At 41.2% G+C, this 20,316-nt stretch overlaps 2 protein-coding genes across 2 annotated transcripts in view; one reads left to right on the top strand and one right to left on the bottom strand.

The window, feature by feature from the left end:
• Window positions 1-16,394, top strand: part of TIMP4 (TIMP metallopeptidase inhibitor 4) — a 28,672-nt gene extending 12,278 nt beyond the window's left edge. The window contains 4 exon segments of the mRNA XM_057381959.1: window positions 6,741-6,838; window positions 12,082-12,196; window positions 12,892-13,016; window positions 14,538-16,394. Coding sequence (XP_057237942.1) covers window positions 6,741-6,838; window positions 12,082-12,196; window positions 12,892-13,016; window positions 14,538-14,735 — 536 coding nt within the window. The 3' untranslated portion in view covers window positions 14,736-16,394.
• SYN2 (synapsin II) overlaps window positions 1-20,072 on the bottom strand; it is a gene marked incomplete at its 5' end in the record, with an annotated part of 103,799 nt that extends 83,727 nt beyond the window's left edge. Inside the window, one exon of the mRNA XM_057381963.1 lies at window positions 19,983-20,072. Within this exon, the coding sequence (XP_057237946.1) occupies window positions 19,983-20,072 (90 nt within the window). The remainder of the gene's footprint in view (window positions 1-19,982) is intronic.
• Between the last annotated feature and the right edge of the window lie 244 nt (window positions 20,073-20,316).

Below are 20,316 nucleotides of genomic sequence, written 5' to 3'. Positions count from 1 at the left end.
TTGGTGACAATCAAAGCTTTGCCATAAGAAAAAGTGGCAGGAAAATCCCTGATACCACTGAAGAATTCAACAAATTTAGTAAAAAAAAATAAGGCAGGGAGTGGAAAACTCTTCCAACCTCTTGTACACTTCAGAGGTTTTGTGAGCAATAGGAATCAGCAGCCAACAGATCATGTTTAATTTAGAATTCTACCCAAGATATCCATTCTGTCTTTTCTGTCCTGTGCAGCGTTGCTTTGAGGGAGTTCATTAATTTTGATCAGTTGTGACAAATTCTGTGCAGATCCCTCTCCTTTTTGAGGCTGAGCTTTCATTCTCTCCCTTCCCCTCTCTGCAAGGAAAGTTGAGTGTCTCAAATATTTAGTTCCCACTCYAAAGAATATTTTTGTCTTGTCTCTGTGCTCCTGAAACCTGAACATTCCTGGCTGGTTTTGGGTTCCTTGGTAGCTCTGAGAGCATTTCTTGCCATAATTCTCCTTCAGGAGACCCAGAGTGGGTCACAGTTTTTTGGGATCATCTTCCACAGCATCCAGCACAAAGAGGATCCATGAAATGGTGTGGCTGACTCTGTCCAGGGCTTTTCTTGGGCTGCCTGGGTTATTTCACCTTAACTTGCYTTGGGGTGACTGCAGCAAACGGGCTCTGCTCACAAATTCTGGTTTATTTTGCTTTCTGGTTGTATAAATTCTCAGCCAGTAGAGGTGTCTGGGGCAGATCTGCCCTGCAGAGGGTTTTGCTGGCCAGGCTGAGCAGACATTCCCCCTGGAGCAGCACTGGGAGGGAAGGGATGAATTACAGCCCCTGATGGGATTTCCAGCAAACTCTCTGAACTCTGAATTCAYTCACCTCCCACACTGAAGATGGGCACTGCTGAAAATCTCATTATCAGGCTCATCCCCAGCCTTTTCTTACAGAATACAAAAGATTTCAGCATTTGCAGTGACAGGGTGTTAACAAAGCTCCTTTTTCTCAATCTACAACAAAATCACCACTCMTTTGGCTGAGATGATTTGTTAAAGGAAAACTCTTGGCTCAATTTTACTCTGGCTGGGACAAAACCTGTGACACCACCAGCAATGTCCTGAGGTATTTCTAAGTGGTTTATCCCAATAKTCCAATTAAAATCATCAGTATTACACCATTGATGGGCTAAAGCAGCAGTGCTGGAAGCTTCCCAAACGTGATTGAAGAAGAAATTAGGAATTTATTGCAAAATAAAATAGTGAATTTAGAGAGTGATGCAATGAGTTACATGAGGARTTATAAAAACAGACAGGCACGTCTCTGTCAGGGGATGTAAAGGTGTCAGAATTGCCACAGATCAACTGAGAATTGATTTCTGTTTTGCTACAGCCAGGTGAGCTGGCAGAAAAAAGGGAAAACACCGCAAATCACCCCAGGGACAGGGACAGGGACAGGGACAGGGACAGACACCCAGCCTGCAGAGCCCAGAGCCAGCTCCGCCCTTTCCTGATTTCCTGGGCAATTATTGTAATCCCCTGGGACTGCAAACTTGACCTTTACAGCTCCAAACACCCCATGTGGACCCTTCTGCATGGTTACTTTTCACAAATTGTTTCAGTGTACAAAACCAAACACTTCAGAGCCAGAGGGATATTCCAGCCATGCTTGAGCAGCCTGGGATCAGAAAGTGCTGGAAAGGGGCAATGAAACCAGAATTATTTCCATGGCTGGAGCAGTGGGATTKGCTTTCTTTGGATTTATAAAACAGTGCTGGATGTCACAGAAGTGTTGCAATGAGGCAAATCCTCTTTCATTGACTTATTTTGAGGAAAAAAAGAGTCTACATACAAATTTTGAGGGGGGAAAAAAAGCCCTCTTCTCCTCTTCCCATCCCCTAAAACCATCACTTTTGGACAAGAGGAGATTGTGAACTGAGTTTGCAAAAACTCAAGGTCTTTGTGGTTGGGGCTCCAGCARTTGTCACTGCAGTATTTTCCTTTTACCCGAATTCTGGCTGGGATTTTGTAGGAATTGAAGACATTTATGGAGCAAGTTTGGAGCTCCTGCACCCTAAAGAAGAGAAAGGCCCTGATAGATGGATACATAGATAGATAACAGATAGATAGATAGATAGATAGATAGATAGATAGATAGATAGATAGATAGATAGATAGATAGATAATTGATAGTTGATAGATAGATAATTGATAATTGATAGATAGATAATTGATAGTTGATAGATGATTCATAAATAATTGATAGATGATAGATTAGATAGATAATAGAGGATAGATAGATTAATAATTTATAGATGATACATAAATAATTGATATTTGATAAAGAATTGATAGGTAATAGATAATAGATGATAGATAGATATAGATATACAAATAATTTATATATGATACATAGATGGATGGATGGATGGATGGATGGATGGATGGATAGATAGATAGATAGATAGATAGATAGATAGATAGATAGATAGATAGATAGATAGATAGAAGTCTGAATTAACCTCACAGCAGAAGGGTGAGCAGAAACAGTTCATGTTGTGTGTGAAAGTGCTTTCATTTCTGTGAAAGGACAGATTTTTATAGAGAGGAGTTAATTGGAATTTAATTGAATTATTAATCCAAAATGGTGCACATCCATATTCAGTGTCCACAGTTCTGCCATGTTCCCCACTGCACACCCTGAGTGACGTGGTGTTCCAGAAAATCACTTTCTGGATGATTTTTGTCTCTATTTGGGATGCCACCCTCAGTCCAGCCACACATTTGATTTAGTTCCCTCTCCTTGTTCATTCCTTGTCCCTCCAAGAACACCAACACCAGCTGGGCTGAAGTGTCAGACATTGAGGAGACAAGCAAAGAGGAGTGCTTAAAAATCACTCCTCATCCTTTTAGTAATTCAATAAAAGGGCTCAATTGAGTCTATAAAATATAAGAGAAAAAAAGATTTTCATGAATCATTATCATAAGTTTTTAGTGGCTTACATGTTGCTTTTAATGTCAAGGCAGCTTTTGAAGTCTTATTTGAAGGTTTTTGTAGCAAAGCTGCCTCTGATTATAAACCTGTGAGATAGCAATGAAACTTTCCTGGTTTATTCAGAGTAAGATGGCTTAGAGGTCATGGAGATCACTTTTGTATTCAGGGAAGATTGAGCAGCCTGTGAACAGCCTGAAGTGAACTGCAGGCACAACTGAAACAGATTCTCCCTCAAGATGCCTATATACATATATTTATATATTTTAAATAAGAATGCACTAAGGAATTCTATATTATATATAATTTCTTGTTCTCTCCAGCAATATCTTAAATACTTTCCTGTTCCTAATTTTCCTATTTTTCTCTTTTTAACTGCTGGTCCTTAACAGATACAGGGGGAAAATATCTCATTTGTTCACCAGTTTTTTACCTTCTCCCTCACCTCCTATTAATTAGGATTATAAAGTTTATCTGGGGAGTAAACTCCAATTTGTTTTGCTTCTGAAGGAGTAGCAAAGTTGGTTATTTTAGCTGAGTAAAGCCTGTCCTCACCCACTTGGATTGTGAAAAGCAGCTTAAGGAGCACAACCTTACCACTTGTAAAATAATAATAATAAATTCAGTAATATACAGAGAATATTAAATAGTGAAATACGGAAAGTATTACTTAATAATTTTGACTTGGAACAATGAGAGTAATTCTTCACRCAGCAATTTTCCCTCTGTTATTAGAAAATAACTCAGTCTAAAAAGACACTGCTTGTAGGGAATATATGAAGATATGAAGATATGAATTTCAGGGGACAAAGAGCAGGGATTTGGTTGATCCAGACTCCATCCATATCTGTGACTGCTCAGTTCTGTGTCTCCTCTCCAACCCTATTTCACTGTTTTTGTCACTGTGGTGGGGTAAAATCAACCTCATGGCCGGGAATGTCCTCAGTGTAAGGAAATCACCCTTAGTGAAAGGAGTTCCTCATGATCACAAAAATCTCCAACACACAAGGTGATGACATAGTTAATTTACAGTATTAATTAGTGTTGCTAATTCCAGAAGGAAATCACCTAGATTTGGGAAAGATGCCATTAATGCCGAACTTTTATTGCTTATGAACACTTCTGTGTTGTACAAACCCTGACACTTTCCTCCTGACTGTATAAATACATATATTAAAAGATAATCCAAGTTTTTTCTGTCTTTTTACCCAAACGATGATCACCAAAATGACATTGTGTGGATGCACAGATGCTTGGAAAAGGCTCATTGYTACTCAGAAAAGGAGGAGTCCATAAATCCCGAGTGCAATTCTAACCCTGAGTGCCCACGGGCCAAGCATTGTCCTCCAGGAACCCAAATTCATTTCCTTTCACCTGAGACAACCCCCAGCTGCACGGTGGACATAAAAAAAAAATCATATTTTATCAAAGTTGAGCCCCACAGAAGAGTTAYATCCTCCTAGTGAGGTATCAGAGCAAAGTTTGTATTTTTGGYGCAGAAGGAGTTCAGAATTATCGGGATTCAGAATCTGCGCAAAAATGCAAATTCCTCACAAGGAAGCAATAATTGCCTGACAGATTAAAAAAAAAAAAAAGCTATTATTGACTGAAGAAGGAGAGGCTGCTCTCTCCCCAGGGAGAGGGAACAGCTGAAAATGTGTCCTGAGCAGAAGAGCAGCCCTGGAGGAATCCTGAGCCCCAGGAACCCCAAAGCTCGGGCAGGCACAGGGCCAGGAATGCTCCTGCAGGAAGGGCTTGTGGTCAGGAACAGAAACCACCACATGAGGCAAAGGGTGGAGGAGACGGCACTGATTGCAAAAAAATAGCCATGTGCAGAAAAAGGGGAAAAAAAGGGAAAACTGAGAAGGATTAAAAGGCTCCAAAATATCTCTGGGTGTTTGGATCTGGTTTCAGGAGGATAGGATAGTAAAATCCAAACAGCTAAAAGTTTAGACAATAAAACTTTACTTTCTTACTGATAAAAAAAATAAAAAAAAAAGAAAATCTCAAATTGTCTTCCTTTGCCATCTGGAAGCTTTCCCTTGAACAAACAAACGAATGAAACACACTCACCATAAACATACTTTTCATTTTCTTCTGCACACCCATTAAAAGATCTCTTCATGACAAACCCCAGAGTGTGACACTGCCAGCCTTGCACAACTCCACGGAGACCCCTGGAGCTGTCAGGGATCATCCATAATGCTCCTCTCATGTGCTAACAAGTAGAATTTCATAAAAATGTGAAAATGCACGGTGTTTCAACATTAAACAAGTGSGGAGAGTAATTTTCATTACCCTACACTGAGTAGGCAAAAAAAAAAGATTTCCTGCACATAAATCATGGGATGGTACTGGGGAAATAATGTTGTTTTCTCAGCCCTTTCCTTCAGAACTGARCAGACTTTTTARTGAGAAAACTTTTTTTTTTTTTYYTTAATTTGGGAAGTAGCRATGCAAAGGASAGCAGCTCAGACTGAAACAGCAYAATCCTAATTTGTCCCTGSCAGCAGGGACACAACCCACAGCACTTTTCCCCTGGAAGCAGCTCAAGCTCTGCAGGCACTCAGATTGAAGAGATGCTGCCACTTGCMCTGGGAAAGGAGGAATTTGCTTAATTCTTAAATAAATCAAAATTCTAAAAATAAATTTAAAACGCTCCTCAAAAGGAGTTTCAGTGGCTCAGGAGGAGGGAGCATCGTGCCAAGGGATGGGGGACAGGGGCTTGGAAGCTGCAAGCATCTGCAACACCTTGATTATTCCATCTCGTTTGCTCTGCTAATTAGTGAGCAAATGGGAATTGCCCAGGGTTAGGTGGGGCTGAYTCTACCTGGCTGGGTTTCAGTTGGGTTTCCTGCTCCTTTTCTTTAGCTGTGATGGTAAATATGATAAAATGGGGTCAATCTAGCAAAGAAATTGAGGGTTTTTAGGGGGCACATGTGATTCTGATGTCACCGAATTTTCCTCTGCTCCAGCCTTTGTCTCTCCACAGGCACAGCCCATTCCAACCCAGGAGCTGTGGCAGTGGCCATCCAAAACGGAGCAAAATTGGGATTCTGGCTAATTTTGGGGGATAAAAATCACAGAGGAATTTTGGCCATGTACCAAATTCTCAGAACCACTGTGCCAAAGAGTMCTGGTGTGTTTTAAACATCAAATACAAGAGAGATGCCTCAAACAGAGAGAGGGGAAAAGAATCCATTTCTTCATTCACAAAATCTCCCACTTTCCTCGATTAAAGAACAGGAAATAAATGAAGCACATCAAAWCAGGGAGAAATTGATTTCTCCAGGTTAACACAGCTCTGTTCAGCCTCAGAACAGTAAACACAAGATTTTCTTCTGATTTCACGCATGAAATCAGTGTTTTCATCTTGCCTGGCTCAGGCTGCCAGGGCATCACTTTGAGTCTGTTTAATTGATCAACGATTGAGTCATCAGCACAAGTGTCCCTTTCCCCTGCTCTCTCATTGTAATGATGGGTGTTTTGTAAAATTTGATGGGATTTGAATMTTCCAGAGATATTGATGGACAGTTTTTGTCAAAACTGAGTGGTAACATCCATCAGGTTTCCAGATCCATGAGAATTCAGATTTCCATCACAGACAGCCCACTTCCTTTTGTTTTCAGGAGCTCAGCTGGTGTTTTATAGAGAAATTTCAAACCTGCTTGTAGCTGAATTGTCACAACAATGCTGAAATCTATCAATACAATTTTCACTTTTACCTGTAAAATTGGGCATCTGCTTATTTGCATTGAAATCTTTCTYTCTCTCTGTCTCTCTTCCAGTGATCCGAGCAAAAATAATCAGTGAAAAGGTGGTTCCTGCCAGCGACAACCCCCTCGACACCCACAAAATGATCCGGTATGAAATCAAACAAATAAAGGTACATGGAACCACTCCGCTTTTCTTTTGAAGTTCAGTGTTGATAATCTCTGCATGTTTCAGCCCAAAAGAATTCAGCCCAAAATGCTGGGAAAGCTGGGAAAGGCTTCAGCTGTCCCTACAGTCAGACYGGGATGAACTACACGGAATAAATCAGAGGAGGGATTGAAAACAGGGAAAGAAAAAGGGAAAAGAAAGCTGTTCTGACATTCAGGAGGTTTGGATGATAATAATGATAAAAAAAAAAAATTCAAAAAATCCAAAAAGACTGCTTTGGTCTGTGAGGGGTGTGAGTACACCTGGCTGGGGAGGATTCCTGMTCACTGTGCTGCGATGGTGGAGCAGCTCTGAATAATCCAAATTTCCAAAGAGAGGGGAGCATTTCCAGCTGAGAGAGCAAACTCTTGTTCACTGAGAGCAGGGATATGTACAGGAGCTCTTCCCTCATGATCACAAAAACAAAAATCCATTGGTGTGGGTGCTGCTGGGGAGCACCCAAAGGTGCAGATCCACCATCTCACAGGATTCTTCCACTCTTGGTTCAGCTCCAATTAGCAGATCTATTCATTAATACAATTTCAGAAGATGTAYCTTGATCCTATTCTGGTCATTGTGAGACCCTCACTGATGTTGAAATGACCATGATTGATCTTTTTTCTGGAATGCACAAAAAATGGGTAATCTCTAAATTAAAATGTGTGAGAGTGCACAGCTGGGGTGGATTGGTTACTTGGYTGGTTTTCCAGGTGGTCTCATCTCTCATTTCTGAATATTATTTTCAGAAATAATATTTTTCTTAATTTTTTTTCTGAAATATTTGTTCCCTGAATATTATTTTATTAATATTTCCCCCTTTACATTTACTGCCTATTTTTCACTGAATATTACTTTATGAATATTTTCACCTTTACATTTACTGCATATTTTTCCCTGAATATTATTTTATTATATTTTCCCCTTTATGTTTACTGCCCATTTTCACAGAATATTATTTTAACATATTTTCCCCTATACATTTACTGCCCATTTTCACTGAATATTTCTTTGTGATATTTTCCCCTTTACATTTACTGCCCATTTTCACTGAATATTATTTGAATATATTTTCCCCTATACATTTACTGCCCATTTTCACTGAATATTATTTTATAATATTTTCCCCTATACATTCTCTGCCTGTTTTTCACTGAATGTTTTTCATAACATTTTTCTCTTTACATTTACTGGAGAGAAGTCATTCTGAATGGCCACGTGCTTTCCAAAGGAAATTCAATTATTCCAGTTGTACCCACGATGCAATCCCCTCATGGGAGTTTAACTGAGAGAAATCTGTAGTAAACAAGAATATCTCAAAATATTCACCAGGATGGTCATCACACATGACTTTTGTCAAGGTTTTRTAATAATGTTTGCAATCCGGCCTTTGCCTTGCTAAAACAAACCCCAAAGCTCTTCACCATCTGCCACTTTCTGTCTTCTGGAATATTAGGGATAAATTCAAATGTTCTTTACAGGAATAAAAACATCATTTTCAGGGGGTTCCCCTTCCTCCTGCTGGTACTGCAGTGTTCTGCTGCTGCTCTGCAGCACTTCAGTAATTCACAGAAATGCCAATTTTACACCTCAGCACAAACAGGGAGGATGAGAAGCCCAATCTGAGGGATTATTTTCAGTCTGTGATCCCATTCTTCAGCGCCAGCACGCTGAAATCTCTGACATACATTTGTCCATCAAAGCTGCTTTGGAGTTTCTCCCTGATTTTCACCAGTGGAGCCTTGTTCAGAGCTCAGACAGCAGTGGGAGGTGTTGGTTTGGTTCCTCTCAGCTTCAGAGGGTGCAGAGATGTGGTTTTTGGTAAAAGATGCTCCACATCCTCATAGATGAGCTCAGACTAAGAGCAGAAATCCCTKCAATCCTTCCTGCTGAGCAGAGGGGGTTCAGGGCCAAACCTTGTCCTGCTCCAGGCACTGACCACCCCACTGACCACTGACTTTGGCAGCAAATCCCCAGCAGACAGGAGCTCTGTGCCCTGCCACCCTCTGTGGGGTCACAGAGAGGCACCAAAACCAACCCATCAAAGGAAAACCCCACAGAGGGGACCTGTGACATCCCAAAAACTCAAGTGATATGTGGCACAGAGATAAAAATTACACAGGGCTGAGCGTTCTGAGCAATTCCTCAGTTTGAATTATTGTTTGGAATTMCTGAGGATGGAGCAGGAGCTCGGTCACACCGTGTGTCACCTCAGAGGACAGCATCTTAAAGAATAAAGAGAATAAGAATCAAGAATGAAAAGAATTAAGAATGAAAAGAATAAAGAAAATAAGAAACAGTAAAAAATCCCTCCACAGTGAGTGTGAAAAGACAGAATATTCCCTGCTGGCTGTGATGCTGCAATGATTTCTCTTCTCCCTGCAGTCCCTCCAGGCTGGAGGGTCCCATGGGTGTCAGTGGCACTGAGCACAGGGCTCTGGACAATCCTGAGCACAGGGAGGGGGCACAGGGCAGGAATTGGCTTTACAGGGCACAGCAAGGGAGAGCAGAGGCTCCAATCATCCCTTCTGAGCTGGAAAATTCCTCCACAATTGTTCTGGGGAGCTCGGGGTGWGTTTTGGGGAAGGTTTTTGGGGCCATTCAGACATTCACATTCCCCATCAATTCTCCCCTGCTGGAAAGAGCCTGTGAAGGGTTTTTTGGACTGTAACATCAGCACAGTGCTGCTGTTCCTCTGCTCTGTTCTCTCAGGGTTATTGAGCTGCTCCATTAATGTGGGTGGCTTAAATTCTGGTTCTCCTCTTTTAAATCCAGTGCATTAAGCTTAGCATTAAAACGTTGCTATTCTAGAGAGAAATATTAAATTTTATTTTGGTGTTCATTTCCAGAAATAGAAAAAAAATAACAGCAGGGTTATTTATTTGATGGGGACGGGTTGGCAGGTCAAGAAGCCATAAATCTTTTCAGTTACTGTTCTTTCCTTCAAAGATTTACAGCATTTTACGAAAGAGATAATACRTGATTTATGTGCAATTGAATATTTCATGGTGATATTTCTGTGATTGACTTGGTCACCACATTCAATTTAAACCCCTAAAGCCAAGCCCTGTGCTRGGGCTGGTTACACCCTCAGGGGGATGGGGACAGTGTCCATACAGCTTCAGCAGCAGGGTCACATCTCTGTGCCCCAAATCCTGCCCCTGGTTCCCTCCTCTGATAAAATCCCACAAGGAGCTCCAGTTTATGAGGACAGTGCCACAGTGCAGAATCAAATCCAGCCACCTTATCCCTTCACAGGGAAACAGCCACGCTTTTAGGGCACAGGAGAATGAGCAGATTAAATATGATTTACAGAGTTAAGCACAAGATTACGATCTTTAGAAACGTAACAATCATGTAGGTCAAACCCAGAGATAAATCAGTCATTCCAAAAAAAAAAAGAGAAAAATCAAGCAGCTACAAAACCTGCAACAAAACAGGCACAAATCATGTAAATATGAACTGAATCTCCATTTTGTATTGCTGTGGATGTTCAGGGGTTTTTAGGTAAATCAAGGTGTGCAGTCTGCAYAAAGCACCAAMTCATGTAAATATTGWCTGAATCTCCATTTTACATTGCTGTGGATATTTTTTGGGGGTTTTGGGTAAATCAAGGTGTGCAGTCTGCATAAAGCAGCAAACTCATTTAATATGATCTGAATCTCCATTTTCCATTGCTGTGGATATTTTTGGGGTTTTTATAGGTAAATCAAGGTGTGCTGTCTGCAGAAAGCCTCCGAAGAGCTCAAGGGTTGAGATATCCATGGAAAAGCTGTTCCCTACAATGCCCTGAGGCCCAGGGAGAGATTTCTGAAGGAGGAGAGGGCTGGGAGTGGGAGAAACCAACCCAGACACGTTTCCCTCGTCATTAGAGAGCTTTTCTGGGATTTTCACTGCTGCTTTGTGCAGGATGCCAGGCTGTGTTTGGCTCTGCTTGGGGCTGTTTGTTTTTTCTGCAGAGCATTCCCAGTCCCATCCCGTGTTTTTGGAGCAGCAGAGCGGTGACAGCAGCGTTGGCTCCTTTCCCCCRTCCATAAATAAGGCTTCAGAAAAACCAAGATATTCCAGAGTGTTTTCTGGTGCTCTGGGCCGTTTAAATCCCTGAGAGGGCTGCAGTGAGGCAAACACAAATCCCAGTGACACCAGCTGCAACTGGGAGAGCTGGCCATTGTCCCCAGCTGGCAGCACGTGGACTGATGTCACCCAGGGCACTGGTGACAGCCCCTCCCAGCCTGAGCAGCACCTCAGGGTCCCCCCTCGCTCTGCTTGAGAAGAAATCTGAATTTCTTTTCAGAGTTGTCAAGAAGCAGCTGGTCTGAAAATAGCTTTGATCCCAAATCTCTCCATTTTGGGGCTGCAGGCTGGGAATCCTAAGGGCTGGATCTCATTTTCCAGGTCCCACTGGTCAGAGTTTTGGATATAGAAAATCACTTTGCTTTAGTCTCCAGCTATGAGAGCAATGCTCAGTAAATCCTTGGCATTTTTGGTGTCCCTGGAGACACCAACAGCCACTATGATCATGAGAATTTCCCCACCTGAACGGTGAATATTGACCACTGAGAAATATTTGCATTTTGGTTGGGATGGATGCTGCCTCTGCATTGCTCCTTACATGGAAAAATGCCAGTAGAATATGAATATAAACATGATTTTTTAACAATCCACTAAATACACTGGAAAAGCACATTTTAAACCCTATAATTTAAAAAAATGAAGACTTATATAATCTCCTTCTGAAACTGCTGGATGTGTTTCACCAAGAGTAGAGAAAAAGTCACTTAGAGTAGAGAAAAAGTCCAACTGTTGGTGTTTTCTCATGTTAATTCATGAAAATTCCCCATCTAAATACACTGAGAAATATTTGCATTTTGGTTGGGATGGATGCTGCCTCTGYATTGCTCCTTACATGGAAAAATGCCAGTAGAAYATGAATAKAAATATGACTTTTTAACAGTCCACTAAATAAGCTGGAAAAGCACATTTTAAACCCTATAATTTAAAAAATGAAGACCTACATCATCTCCTTTTAAAAATTTTGGATGTGTTTCRCTAAGAGTAGAGAGAAAGTCCAGCTGTCGGTGTTTTCTCACGTTTATTCAGAATTTGGAGCCTTCTTTAAAGACACTCATCCCGTGTCTCTTAGCTCTTGTTTTCATCTGTTTTTCCCTGCTTGTTTTCCACTCCTGACTTTGTGCTCCTGATCRTTTTCAGATGTTTAAAGGGTTTGAAAAGCTCAAGGATGTCCAGTACGTCTACACCCCTTTCGATTCATCGCTCTGTGGAGTGAAACTAGAAGCCAACAACAAAAAACAGTATCTTCTAACAGGTAAAATGGAACGAAATGGAACAAAATCAGCGCTGCTGGGAGTGCAGAAGTAACTGCTCAGAGGGAATTTGCTAAAATTTGCTAAAAAGGAATGCATTATGTACTGAATACAAACAAAATGAGATGTAGRCATTGTGTTCAGCTGTGCTTATAGTGTGATCCTACACATTTTCCATCCTTTATCCAGAAATCTTAAAGCAGTTCTAAAGGAAGTAAAGGTCAATGACAATGTCATTAGTAAATAGGAAGAATTTTGATTCTTATTATTTTATTTGCTATTTGATTAAAACCATCAAAACTGAGTTTTCCAGGACTGCAAACAATGCAGGATGAGACAACACATGCCTGTGTGCTTGCATATCTGAAAAAGATCTAAAAAAGACTTAAAAAAGATCTGAAAAAAACCCTGCAGATTGCTCTGGAGAGCCCTAAAATCCAGTTTAACACGGTTTAACTGCATCCCTTCCTGGCAGATCACCCACATCTTTTGAAAAACATCCTTCTTCAATATTTTACATATATGCAGAATACCATTAGAAGAATGCTCTCTCAGTCATAGTAAAATTAATTTAAAAAAAAAAAACAACGAGTATCAGTAATTTCATGCAATTAGTTAAAATCTTTGAGTGTTTTTATACTTTTAATGCTTAGAAGACATTTCCATTGCCTTGTTTTTTTCATTTTCCATGCTGCAGGCCAAATTTTAAGCGATGGCAAAGTGCTCATCCATTTGTGCAACTACATTGAGCCGTGGGATGACCTGTCCCTGTCTCAGAAGAAGAGCCTGAACCAGAGGTACCAGATGGGCTGTGGCTGCAAGGTGAGTGACGGGCAGAGCCTGTCCCCTCGAAAAATACCATTTATTGATCATTTTGGGAGTGAATTCTAGCTGAAAGGTAGAGCAGAGCACTGCCTGTCCACTCAGAAATACCATTTATTGATCATTTTGGGAGTGAATTCCAGCTGAAAGGTAGAGCCTGGCCTGTCAGAAAATATCATTTATTGACAATTTTCAGAATAAATATCAGCTGGAACGCAGAGCAGAACCACACTGGTCCTCTTGGAAATACCATTTATTGATAATTTTGAGAGTGAAACCCAGCTGAAAGGCGGCGAGAGTGCTGCCTTGTCCTCTCAGAAAATACTATTTATTGATATTTTTGGGAGTGAACTGCAGGTAAAGGGCAGAGCAGAACTGTGCCTGTCCTCTCAGAAAATACTATTTATTGATATTTTTGGGAGTAAACCCCTGCGGAAAGGCAGAGCCTGTCCTCTCAGAAAATACCATTAATTGATAATTTTGAGAACGAACCCCAGCTGAAAGGCAGAGCAGAATGCTCCCTGTCCTCTCAGAAAATACCATTTATTGATAATTCTGGGAATAGCCAGAGCTGAAAGGCAGAGCAGAACCATGCCTGTCCTCTGGGACATCGTTAATTGGTAATTTTGGGAAATAATCCCAGGTAAAAGGCAGAGCAGAACATTGCCTGTCCTCTCAGAAATACCATCTATTGATAATTTTGGGAATGAATCCCACCTAAAGGGCAGAGCAGAATGCTCCCTGTCCTCTCAGAAAGCACCATTTATTGATAATTTTGAGAATAAATCACAGCTGAAAGGCAGAGCAGAATGCTCCCTGTTCTCTCAGTAAATAACTTTTATTGATATTTTTGGGAATAAACCCTAGCAGAAAGGCAGAGCAGAGTCATGCCTGTCCTCTTGGAAAATAACTTTTATTGATACTTTTGGGAATAAATCCGCCCTGAAAGGAAGAGCCTGCCCTCTTGGTAAATAACATTTGTTGGTATTTTTGGGAATAAACCCCAGCTAAAAGGSAGAGCAGAATGATGCCTGTCCTGTCAGACACTGTTTATCGATAATTTTGAGAATAACCCCAGCTGAAAGGCAGAGAAGAACCATGCCTGTTCTCTGGGACATCATTAATTGATCATTTCGGGGAATGAACCCCAGGTAAAAGGCAGAGCCTGTCCTGTCAGAAAATACCATTTATTAATATTTTTGGGAACAAACCCCAGGTAAAAGGCAGAGCAGAACAATGCTTGTCCTCTCAGAAAATACCACTTACTGATATTTTTGGGAGTGAATCCCAGCTGAAAGGCAGAGCAGAACAACGCCTGCCCTCCCAGAAAATACCATTTATTGATAATTTTGGGAATGAACCTCAAAGGCAGAGTGGAACCACACCTGCCCTCCCAGAAAATACCATTTATTGATAATTTTGTGAATGAGCCCCAGCTGAAAGGCAGAGCCTGTCCTCTGGGAAATTCCCATTTATGGATAATTCTGGAATGTCGTGATTGACGGAGCCGTCTCCCCGCAGATCACCACGTGCTACATGGTGCCCTGCTCCATCAGTGCTCCCAACGAGTGCCTGTGGACRGACTGGCTGATCGAGAGGAAGCTCTACGGCCACCAGGCCAAGCACTACGCCTGCATCAAGAGGAGTGATGGCACCTGCAGCTGGTACCGGGGGGGACCGCCCCCTGAGAAGGACTTCATCGACATCAGCGAGCCCTGAAGAGCTCCCTTCCCAAAAAATCCAACCCTTGGGGCTCCTTCCAGCCGAGCCCGCGCGCTCCCGGCTCTGCACTGCCACCGCCCGCGCTTAGGAACAAACTGTCCCGAAAGGCCGAGCCTGTGGGGTCGACAAGGGGCTGCCAGCGCTCCCCGAGGTGTCACCAGCTCCCTTTTGCCAATATGAATGTACAGGAACAAAAGATTTTGCCAGAATTTTGCCCCCCTCGCCCGCAGATTAAGAGCTCCCCGCGGTGTTTTATTCCAAATCTTTCCGACGAACTGCGGAATGTTTTATAGAACTGGGGTTTTTGGGGTTTTTTTTTTTTCTGTATGAAAGTCTTGGATACRAAAGAATTATTGTACAGTGTATATGTAAAGTATTATAACAATGTGCTATTAAAAACAAAAAAAAAGATTCACAAATATTTCCTTATCTGTCAAAACGAGGCGAACACTTCTGTGATTAAAACAATCTGCGCTCYACGATTTGTACGTTCCTTATGTCACAGCTTCCTTTATCCACTGAGTTGTCATTTTCATGGATAACTAAAATTAAAAGCAGCCTTGATAATCACACCCCCCTCTTCCCAAGTCAGCATTCCCATGRATAGCAACACCTTGCTGAAGGAAAAATCAGATGTTTTTTTAATACTTTAATTCCGTTTTAGTGCTTCMGATATTCCATGGGAGCAGCACAAAGGATGTCAGGCTAAAAGTGCTCAGAATTACAAAAATCTTGCCCATCCTCATGGAACCTTCGGTAACACCTCCCTAGATATGTGTTACCAGGTCACTGCACCCCAGCATTATCAAAAGCCTTGGCTTAAAAACTCTGGTGAAAATCTGTGCAACAGACATTGAATAATTTGTACTGCAGCGATTTCCGAAAGCTCTCGGATGTCTGATCCTGTTTAATATGATTTAATTGTGTTTCATTCATGAACACCCATCATGCTCTGCCCCAGTGAATCTGGCTACCTGTGTGTTTAGAACACATTTTGCCTGTTACTTTTTCAGTGCCTCACTTTCCTGAATTGGTGACTGGAGTTAATAACTAACCTCTCATGGTTTTAAGGTTGCAAAAGTAATTGAAATCACAGAGGTGAAACCTGGGGAAACGTTTCAGTAAATGCCAGAATTCAGGCAGTTGTCCAGCTGCTCATGTCCCAGGACTGGGGGAGAGCTCTCAGGCAGGATGGGGATCTTTAAGAGCTGTTATTTCTGACATATTTGGCTCYCCCCAGTTTTCTCCATTGGATTTCTCTCACTGGCAGGAATTCAGCTCTGCTCTCATTTAGTGGGATCAGYTCTATTTAAAGGGTTGAACCCAACGTTTTCCAGGTTTTTGCCAACCCCAGGAGGGCACATCCAGCCTGGGGCTCAGTCAAAGTCAGCACATTGGGGTTTCCAAACCCTTTCTTCATCGTGTTTGCTGTAGAGTCCTGATAAAACCATTGGGATTTACCTGGCCAATAACATTTGCACATCCCTGATTCCCCTCAATCCCATGAGCAGCAGCTTGGACGTGGAATTCAGTGTGTCCCATGTACCTTGTGACACACCAGGATGTGGCCATTGGATAGATAAATAGATACCTGAAAGAAACTCCACTGCACAAATTATTTTTGGTGACATATTTTCACATTTCTGATGTTTCTTTTGACCATTCTATAAATCCCTATCTAAAGGACAKGTTTGGAAACGCTCTCCTGAGAAAAAAATATTTATTTTTTCTGTGCCTAAGTTTATACAGTTCCAGTAAATTATATTTTTTGGGAATAACCCCCAGCTGAAAAGGCAGAACAATGCCTGTCCTCTTGGAAAATGGTGCATGGGGCATCATTTTTTGCAAAAACGCTCTTGCAAATGGTGCAAGGCCAACAAGAAACCACCACATTATTCCATTGAGGAAGAGATGTCCCCTAATACATAAAAATCAATGTTTCACTTTGATTTACTTTAAAATAGTCTGACGTTTAGTTTGCAATCCGAAATTAAAACATCATATAAATGTGCTGCCAAATGGAAAGCCCAACTTGTCTTCTGCTTTACTAAAGACAAATCAAAAATTACTGAATGCTAATAATTTGGACTGTAGACTTACACAAATGAAATAAAAATAATAAAAAGCTGCATTTCCTCCAAAAAAGAATCGATATTGCAGTGACAATGTTAGCAGAGCTATTTACTGACGTTGTTTACATTTATATCTTTAATTTGCTGCAAGATTCAAAGCCAGGCCTTATTTCCTCATGCCAGATCAAACCAATTCCTAGAGGAGCCCATGAGAGCTCAATAACCACAAAGTCTGATCAAGAAAAGGGCTGGTTAATATTAAAATATTAATATTCAAAGGTTAATATTCAATGGGTAATATTAAATGGTTAATATTAAATGGTTACTATTCAAAGTTAATATTAAATTAGTAGTATTCAATAGTTAATATTAAATAATTAATACTCAATGGTTAATATTCAATGGACAATAATCAGTGGGTAATATCGAATGGTTAATATTCAATAATTAATACTCAATGTTAATACTCAGTGGGTAATATTCAGTGATTAATACTCAATGGTTAACATTCAATAATTAATACTCAATGGTACTATTCAGTGGTTACTATTCAGTGATTAATACTCAGTGGTTAATATTCAATGATTAATATTCATTGGTTAATATTCAATAGTTAATATTCAATCATTAATACTAAATGGTTACTATTCAACACAAGCACTGTAGCATTTGTCCCCAAATCCATTTTGATGGGATGGTGTCTTTTGGGTAACCCCCCACAGCAAACAGATATTTTCTGCWTTTTAACTGGTAGTTCTATTTCTGTTTCAGTTTTACACTCACTGGACCTCCCACTCCACTCACCCAGCACAGATCGCCCTCCTTGTGCACCTTGCACAAATAAATGCTTTCATAGATATTTATGAATAKCTGTAATACAAATTGTGTGCCATAATTAGTTATAAAAACATTCTTTAAATGCCATAAAATATCCCACATGAGGTGTTTCACAATTAATGCCTGTCTACTTCGATTTCTGGCTCAGCAAAGATCTGGACAAATTTCCCACAATGGATGGCACAAAAAAGAATATTTTTTTTAGCTCATATCCGTGAAAGTGGCAAGAAAAGCTTTACAAAACCCCCTCTCACTCAGAATGAGTTTTTATTTTCCCTGTGGATGTTTCTAAAAAAGCTTGAATACAATGTGGCATTCTGAATAAGTTATTTTCCTATCAAGATTTCTGCTGCAGTGGCATTGATATATTATCAACAGCAGATTATTTTKACAACTTTTTCTTTTCACTGCTTGAAACCGGTTAAGTGCTACATGRGAGGGTAGAGCAGAAATCCAGCCTGGCACATTTGAATTTAATTTSAAAATAACTCACAAGAGTTATGATRAGAGTAGGGGAAAGAGGAGAAAAGGGAGGTTGAGCAGGTGAACAGGGAAGAAACACCACCTGGAATATTGCTGGTGTCGCCTCAGTGCTCCGGTGAAGTTTTAATTAAATTGTTGGACAATTAYGTGGAAAAAGCYGCGTTGTTTTCTCCAYGGCAGGGAACAGAAGAGGCRGGAATGCCGTGAAATGAAGGGAATMATTCCTGAGGGRAAGGCTGGAGGTGTGAGCCCAAAAGCCTCACAGAGTTTTGTGAAATCAGATGGATGTTTCTGTTTTAAAGGTGTTCCATTAAAGCAGCTCCATTTTCACACAAAAGAACRGCATTTTGGTTTATTTACCTTTCAYTGCCTAAAGCCTCRGCACRAATGATCAGCAGAGGATGGAAGGAGCACCTCTGGCAYGCTCAGCTGGCCCTCAGTTCCCAGAAATTTGGGGCTTTTTCCCACTCCCCATGTTCCCCCCAAGCTGGTTTGCACTGGAGGGGGGACAGCTACAGATTCTCATTTGGGGAATATCAAGGGAAAGAGCAAAGGCAAGAAGAACTCAAAAAAAAAAAAAGAAGGAAATGTTAAACTGTAATTGCCAAATTCTGCATCAACAATTACAAATGAGGCCAGCTGCTGAGAAAGTGTTGAAAACCCCTAAACAAAATAACATGATGTGATTTCAGCTCAGCATCAGAAAGCTCTGATTTCCAGATCATTTTACAACCCACCCCAGAAATTCAAACAAAAAGTTTTTTTATACCATACTGCCTGATTATTCCCCAAACCACAAAGTTCCAAAAGCTTTCTTCAGGAGGAACAAAACCAAACAAATGAGTGTCATCACAGMCAGTTACTGCAGCTGAGTGGCAATGCAATACCCAGACGTGTTCATTTTCTCCAGATTAACATTCATTACCATAGAAATGTGTACAGAAATTACTTGGCTGTGGAGAACAGCATTCAAAAGTTCAACCAAAAGAGAAATAATTTCTTAGCTCAGACTTTAATGAGCAATGTGGAGGAATGAAGGCAGGGAAAACCACTCAGAGAGTTGCTATATTCCTCGGAAAAATATGACATGTAAACTTGTAAGTCTGACACATTAATTCTTGCCCTAAAATGAGATGTTCTTTGTTTCTGTGTGCTGCGATTCAGCAATGCACCCAAAAGAGCCGCTTTTTTTTTTGGTAAAATCATTGCCAACCTCAAGCTGRAAGGATCCCACAAGTGTGGGATAAGTCATTGTGTCCTGCTTCCTGCTCCTCACTCCTGCCCAAACCTAATCCAAGCCTCTCAGAGCCTCATCCTTGGACTCTGGCAGGTTTATATCTGTTATTTTTTCATCTGGAAAGGACTGGGGATCAGTATTAGCTCAGGTATCTGGAGATCACAAGCCACAACCTTCCTGATTTGGGGCGAATTCACAGCTCTGCAGAACCCAGGGCATCCCCTCCAAACACAACAAACACTGAACAGACACAAAAAAAACGGGGGAAAACAAACCATGGAAGTGACTCCTGCACTTCAATGACCCTTCAGTGTCTCTGTAAGGGTTTAATCCCGCTGAGATCTGAAGTTGAGCAGCTGAAGAGTGACCCCATCCCACCTGAGAGCCTCCAGCTCACCATCATGGGGCTTTCAGGTGGTCACCCTGTCTCATACTCACAAAAACTGCCAAAAGGGCTTTGGGAACAGACAGGAAATGGGAAACATAAATTTCGAACACATAGTCAATGGTAAATGTAAATTTGGAACAGACAGTAAACGGGAAATGGGAATTGTGTGTCCCAGTGCCTGTTTCACAGGGGCACAAAGCAGATTCAGCACTGCTGGTGGCACCTACCATTTCCTTGTGGTTTGGGTAGAAGGTCTGCTCGATTAGAGGGAACTTCTCCGGGCCCAAGGATTTGTASACAGACACCAGCTGGGCAAACTGCAAAAGAGAGCAGAACAGAACAGTTTAGGAGAGAAACCACCCTGTGCCCAGTGAGCTCATCCTGACATTTGGCTTCTTTCTTGGGTGTTTCCTAAACTCGGCAGATCCACAGCCCACACAGCTTCCTCTTCCTCCTCCTCCTCCTCCTCCTCCTCAAACACCTTTTTAATCCACCCAAGCTGTGAATTCATGTCCAGATCCACACAGAACAACACTTTCAAAAGTTAAACCCTCACAGGTA

This window comes from Malurus melanocephalus, unplaced genomic scaffold (genome assembly GCF_030028575.1).
Source record: "Malurus melanocephalus ecotype Western Australia unplaced genomic scaffold, MMel_1.1 scaffold_542, whole genome shotgun sequence".
Classification (NCBI taxonomy): domain Eukaryota; kingdom Metazoa; phylum Chordata; class Aves; order Passeriformes; family Maluridae; genus Malurus; species Malurus melanocephalus.
This window is presented reverse-complemented; position numbering and strand designations above follow the sequence as displayed.